Raw genomic sequence first — 6,504 nt, 5'->3', positions numbered from 1 at the left:
TATTTGGCCCCCCCCCCCCCCCCCCCCAACAAATGCCCCTGCTAGGCAGAGTGGGGGGAGTGGCAGCAGTGCACAGTAGATCTTGGGTTACTTTTTAAATGCCAAAGGTGATCTACTTAAAGGGTGGAGGACTGCTGCCCTAGTACTACCTCAAAGATTTCAACCTACACCTCTGTTTAAAGGATCAAGGACCATAGAGGGTTCAGTCAACATATAACCAATATAGGGGGATATAGATACCAAGATACTGGGTTTTTTTTGCTTAGGAAGTGACCACCTTCCTGTAGTCCTCAACCTTTAAGAGTTTGGTATTCCCCCAGGCCTTATTAGTGATAGATTAGTGACCTGTATTTGTCAGTAGAAAATTGAAATGGGACACCTATCTAGCCAAAAAGGTGACTGATTAATTTTCATGTGGAAGACTTAAATATTTTTTTAAGAAATTTGGTAATATAGCCTAAATACCAGAGGATACTTTTCAAATCATTTTACTTTTTCCATGGAACAAATAGTAAACAAGGGTATAATATACCTGTTGTTGATGCAACTAAGTATCGGGTAACAAATGATGAAATAATCTCCTCAAAGTATAACGGAAGAACAAACCCCCAGGCCCAGGTAGAATACCAGTGGAAGTTTATATTGATAATATCTAATGGTGGACTCTAGTCTTGGAAAAATAGTATAACTCTAAGTGAGCTGGACCAAATCCTAGATTCCTGGAAAGGGGGTACCATCATACCCATTTTCAAGAAAGTGCTAAAAGATGAGCCAGAATCTTATTGCCCTGTAAGTTTTAATAGAAGTCTTAGCTAAAATCTTTGGGTGTCACTTGTTATACCATCTCATAGCATGGGTAAAAAGAGAAAATGTATATGAACATCAGACTGGGTTTAGGGATGGATATTCTACTATAACATATTTACCCTTCAGTTTGAGACATTTAATAGATGCAAATGCACAAATCAGTATTGTGTGTTATATTTGTTAATCTGTCAAGAGCTTTTGACAGTATAGATGGAAGTAAACTTTGGGAGAAGCTGTTTAAAGTATGGGACTGACCTTTCTCCCTTGCATCTGCTGATAGAATATCAAAAAGGTATATGGGCCCAAGTTAGGTGGGGTCTGAGGGGTGAGCTTGCACAACAAATTTCAGACAAAGTGGTTAGATAAGGATGTATTTTGGCCCCCCTGCTATTTAACTTTTAATGTGACTGATATATTATCAGAAACATAGGATGCTTATTTTCATCCCCCAAAATTTGCCAGCAACCCCAATCCCTATTTTAATGTATGCAGATGACTGTCATACTCTCAAGAACTCCCATCAGCTTACAGAGTGCAGTCTTAACTTTTGAGCATCTTTGTGGACAAATGGAAGATGAATGATGATAAATCCAAAATAATGCTTTGGGGAAGCTGTCTAAAATACCTGTGGAACATAGAGGAGAATTGAACTCGAAGTTGTTAAAACCTATAGGTACTTGGTTGTGATGTTTACAGCTTTTCCATCATGGAAACGCCACATTCAGTCAGTTAAAACTAAGGCAGCCTAATTGGCAGTGGCTATAAAGAAATTTTTGAGACCACAGCAGGATGATCAGTCTAAGCTCCCATATTAGCATATAAAGCCAAAGTTGTGTCTTGGATCCTGTATGGGGCTATGCTGTTAGTAATGATGTAGACATACCTCAGAATAAGTTGTTTTTTCTCAGGGTTCTTCTGGGTCTTCCTTGTTCAGCTCTCTTGAGATTAGAGACAGGATTAGACTCCATTTTAACTAATATTATTAGAATGGCGGGATTCAGGTTTAAAATCCTGCCTCTACTACTGTCTGACTTGCTCGAATTGTGCCATATAGAAGACGTCAGTAATCCCCCTTCTCTTCAATCTCCCCAACTAGCTTTTCTTTCCCACATTTCTGTGTTTTCCAGGATGGGACATTGTCAGAGACAATGAAAGACTCTTCTCCCCCATAGGAAAGGTCTGGATTTCCAGAGGTTTTGAGTTTGCCAGGCAGAATGATTTTTTGCAGTAGCAAGAGCTACTTGCATCACCCCTGTATAGTCTTTTGAAATTAGACTGGAGAGACTAGAAAAGTATTTATAGCTGGATCGCAACAATAAATGACAAACCTCTTTGACTAGACTCAGGACCAAACAGATGCCCACAGCTGTTTTGTCTGGACATAAACTTTCCATTCCAAGGGCTAAAATGTTGCCCATCCTGTCTAGGAGTTTTAGAAGATGCTATTCATTATGTCTTCCGGCAAACAGATTGATATTTAGTAAACAGTCTTGCAATTTTTGCTTACAAGACTGAAGCAATCGGAGCTAAACATCTTTTACTGTTGATGTGACAGGTTAAACTTTATCACTGTTTGGTTGTTTTTACTGTTAATTGTGGACCTATGCCCAACTTTTTATAGATTCATGATCTGATTTATCACCATATTTGTACTTAAGTTAATTCTAGGAGTAGGAATAATGGTTGGCCTTATTTTATAATATTTGCACTTTTTTTTGTTTAAATTTATATTATGGTTGTATGTCTGTTATGTTTTCGGGAGCACTGCTTTCAGCCAGAATCCTTAATAAATTGAGCTGAATTCTTTGGCAGCTGCTAGATTATCATATCTGTAATAGATGTGAGCATTCACAGCCAGGAACTGACTTTTTTTCCATGTGGATGTGTAGCTTGCTAGTTACCAATGCCTTTATCTCCAGGTATGATTGCTATAATGCCCCCTACATGATGCATGTAACTTTACCACTTGACTCTCAAAAGGTGGTAGCTAGTAGCATCTCACTGGGATTGAAAAATGGTACAAATAATATCAGCGAAAGAAATGACTAATGGAAAAGGGATTCATGGCAGTTGTCATCTGACTCCTATCTTGGGTTGGATGGGCCTCCTGGGACTTCAACCCTGAATAACCCAAAATAAGTCCCCTGTAGGGGTTATCCTAAATAACCTTGTGCCTATGTTTGAAGGATGTCTTTCCAAATGCTCAAACTACATACATTAAAGCAGAACAGATGATCCACTTGACTAAGGAGATTCTATATGTTGTCAGACCACAGAGACTTAACAGCCCCATGAGGACAAGGTCTGATGAATTGGTTGTCCAGTTAGGGAAAGTCTGTCTTCAAACAATCGCTTTACCCAGGCAACCAGTAGGCAGCAGGAAGGGGAGAGGAAGTAGAACAATTCTCTCCTTATGCTCTTCTTACAGCTGCCAGTGGAGCTAGGAGGCATGTGGAGAGGGTGCTCAATGTACATCAGACTGTTATAGCCAAAGCCAATATGGAAGAATACATCCAGCCAGGCCAGTCCAAAGGGAGTCCCAGTGCACACCTCCAAACAGCGAGGGAGAAAACATTCTAGCTATCATTTAAAGAGCAGCTTATAAGCAATCATACTTTTATTAGATGGTAACACTTTCTTTTATTGCAGCACCCAACAGAGTCTTGGTTGCTACATTTCGAAATCCCTTATCCTTGTTGGCTCCATGTTTTAGCCCCTAATTGCTAGTTTTTTCTCTGTACAGGATTTTTTTATTAGGTTCACTTGATTCATCCATCGATGGAGTTGGAGTACTGACAGCATAATCAACATACTTCTGACAGTCTTCAGGCTGCACATATGCTGATGATGATGTAAACCAACTGTGCCCCAATCATCTTCCCCTTCTCTTAGGCTCTTACTACACATTGCCACAGAAGAAATTAATGGAGTTGAGGAGATGAGTATGAAGTTTGGCACCACACTGAAGACCTGTAGGCATCTCATGGAACTTGCTAAGGAGCTTGAAGTCCAAATAGTTGGTGTTAAGTGAGTAGCTCTGCTCTTCTTTTTCTGCTAGGTGTAACATTAAATGCTCAAACAAATATAAGACTGATTTACTTACTTACTTTCTGGTGTATGCTGACCTCTTCCTTTTTACAGGAAGTAATAAAAAAGCAATTTGTATAATTTTGAGTTTTTTTTTCAAATAGTTATGCCCTCCAACCAGTATGAAAAAGAAATGGCTATCTTAGTGCCAGTGTTACAACACTGGGAATATCAAAATCCCCTGTCATGGCCAGAAATTGCCAGGTGTTTTTTAATCCATCTTACCCAGCCATGCTCTTGTGTTTTCCCAGCCAGTTCTGTATTTTCAGTTTTGCATATAGAAATAGGTTGAACTACCAAAAAGCAGTAATGTGTTTGGGAAAACTAGCACTTGTTGGGTGAGACAAGGCTGTAAGATATATATTTAACTCAGATTTGCACTGAAGTTTATCCTAGTCACTTTTAGTAGTAGAGATCGTGTAACTTTTTTAGTTCTGACCTGTAGATGGCAGAAGATTTCCTTGAAGCATTTTAGGTCTTAAGATCTGAATGATTTGTGATTCTTCAAACTGAAATAAGTTGGATACACAAAGGATAAGCAAAGATTATTCTGTGTCCCTTCATCTGCCAAAGATATGTGTAGAAAACACTAATGAAAATCAAATGTTTCAAAAAAACCATGTAGAACAAAAGTTGTTGTTTTTGTCATCAGGATGAATAACATGATTTTGCCTCTCCTCCTTCTGCCCCCCTCTCCTACCTAATAAATACAACTTTACTTAAATCGAATACTTTTCTGTTGCTGTAACTTGAAATTCACAACTTGTCAAGCATATTACCATCTGGTTACAAAGTATAAAAGTATTCAAACGGTATTCCTCTTAAGGAAAATCAAATTGCTGAACTATTTCAAGTCACTGGCTAAGCAACTAAAACAAACTGAAGTGCTAAGCTAGGCTTGTGATGTCAGTAGTCACCTCTTGCAGGTGAAGAGATTGTTTGCCTGGTTTGTTCAAAGTGTAAAAAAAAACAAAAAAAAAAACAAAATTGAAAAAGCATTTTTGTATATGCAAATAAAAATAAATGCCAAAATGATAATCTGCTAATTCTAAAAGCTTGAAGAGCATCCTGAACAAAAACTTACCTGTTCAATTTACTAACTGTAGGTACTTCCTTTGTTTTAATAATCTGTTTAGAATAGTCCAATTAAGTTTTTAATAACTTGTTTTTCTCCCCCAATTCATCACTTGTTAAGGTAGTTTAATTACACAAAGTGACTGTTTTTGTTTATTTTGATGCATACTGTCAATCTTCGTATTCTAGATGCATTTCAAATAACATGCAGTTAATTTAATAAATAAGAAATGTTGGTCAGTTAGCTTTTATGTATACGTTACCATATTTAACTATACAGTAAATGGAGAATAATATCAGTACAGGAGTGGTCTACACCATTTAAAATGCTCTGTCTATTTTAGTTCTGATTTTACATTCTACACTGTTCCTCTTGCCTACCACTAGGTGGTTACAAATCTTCAAGGACATGATACAAAACCTTCCACCTCTGGTTGCTGCTTTAGTTCTAACCAACTTAACTAGAAACTATCAAATGACTTGTAACTTACTGTTACTTGATACTTATTTAAAGTTCTTTTTTTGAGTACAAAAGCATTATACAATGGTGTGAACTATTAAATGTTTGCCTGTCCAAGGGCACAGACAGCACTTCAGCTGTACTTTTAATTGACAGATTCATGAGCAGTAAATAGCAAGGTTATTCTTTGGAGCTCTAGGTGTCTTGACTCTCCATTAAGGTTTAAGAGTCCACAGAAAGAGTTCATTAAAGAGTATAAAAAAAACTATTTTGAGATTTGTTAAACTGTGGTGTATATTTGTTTTGTTATGGGTAAAACTTTTAAAGTATAAGGAAAATGCATCAGAGGTGTGCTGCCTGAACTGTTTGCGTAGCCATAAATCTCATGTGCCTCTTAAAGTCTGTCATCTATGCATGGACCTTAGATGTCTCTACTAGTTCAGAGAAATGGCCTGTGTAGTACTGATGATGTCAGGTTTTCCATGCACTTACATTTTTTTTCTTTTTCAGATTTCATGTTTCTAACTCTTGCAAGGAACCTCAAGTGTATCTACATGCTATATCTGATGCTCGGTGTGTGTTTGACATGGCTGTAAGTAGCTACATTTGTACATGTTATAAATGTTGGAGCCAGCAAAGATAAAAAAAACAAAAACAAAAAACCCCAGTATTTTTACTACTGTGGCTCTAGAAGTCTTGGTCACCCACCAGAAGCCACTTATGTAAGCACCGTACACAGAAAAGGACTGTCCCTGCCCAGAGTTGCTAGTCTGAAGAGAATAGAAAAGATAATTGTTATAAACAGACCTACCTTTCAATTAAGGAATGATAATACAAAACTATGTCTTAAATATGTGATTGAAACAAATCAAAAGGTCTTTTAGAGTAGATTTTAGATTACATTTTTAAAAGCCAACTGCTCTTTTAAAAAAAAAAAATCTGGATTCACTCTTAACAGAACGTTTACCTTTTATTACAAATACAGTAAAAGCTTTGTTATTCAGCAGCCATGGGGAATGCCAGATAACAAAATATGCTGGTTAATTGAGAGGCCCAAATAGGAGTCCTTTGCCTGT

The 6,504-nt window shown here is 37.4% G+C and overlaps 1 protein-coding gene across 1 annotated transcript in view; it reads left to right on the top strand.

Annotated features, from left to right (window-relative positions):
* Positions 1 to 6,504, top strand: part of AZIN1 (antizyme inhibitor 1) — a 54,011-nt gene that overhangs the window by 35,361 nt on the left and 12,146 nt on the right. Inside the window, exons 6-7 of the mRNA XM_019528044.1 lie at positions 3,700 to 3,834; positions 5,939 to 6,020. Coding sequence (XP_019383589.1) covers positions 3,700 to 3,834; positions 5,939 to 6,020 — 217 coding nt within the window. The remainder of the gene's footprint in view (positions 1 to 3,699; positions 3,835 to 5,938; positions 6,021 to 6,504) is intronic.

The sequence above is a fragment of the Gavialis gangeticus genome, unplaced genomic scaffold, assembly GCF_001723915.1.
Source record: "Gavialis gangeticus isolate Ggan-Ray unplaced genomic scaffold, GavGan_comp1, whole genome shotgun sequence".
NCBI lineage: Eukaryota > Metazoa > Chordata > Crocodylia > Gavialidae > Gavialis > Gavialis gangeticus.
The sequence above is the reverse complement of the archived record's forward strand: the minus strand, read 5'-3'. Positions and strand labels throughout refer to the sequence as shown.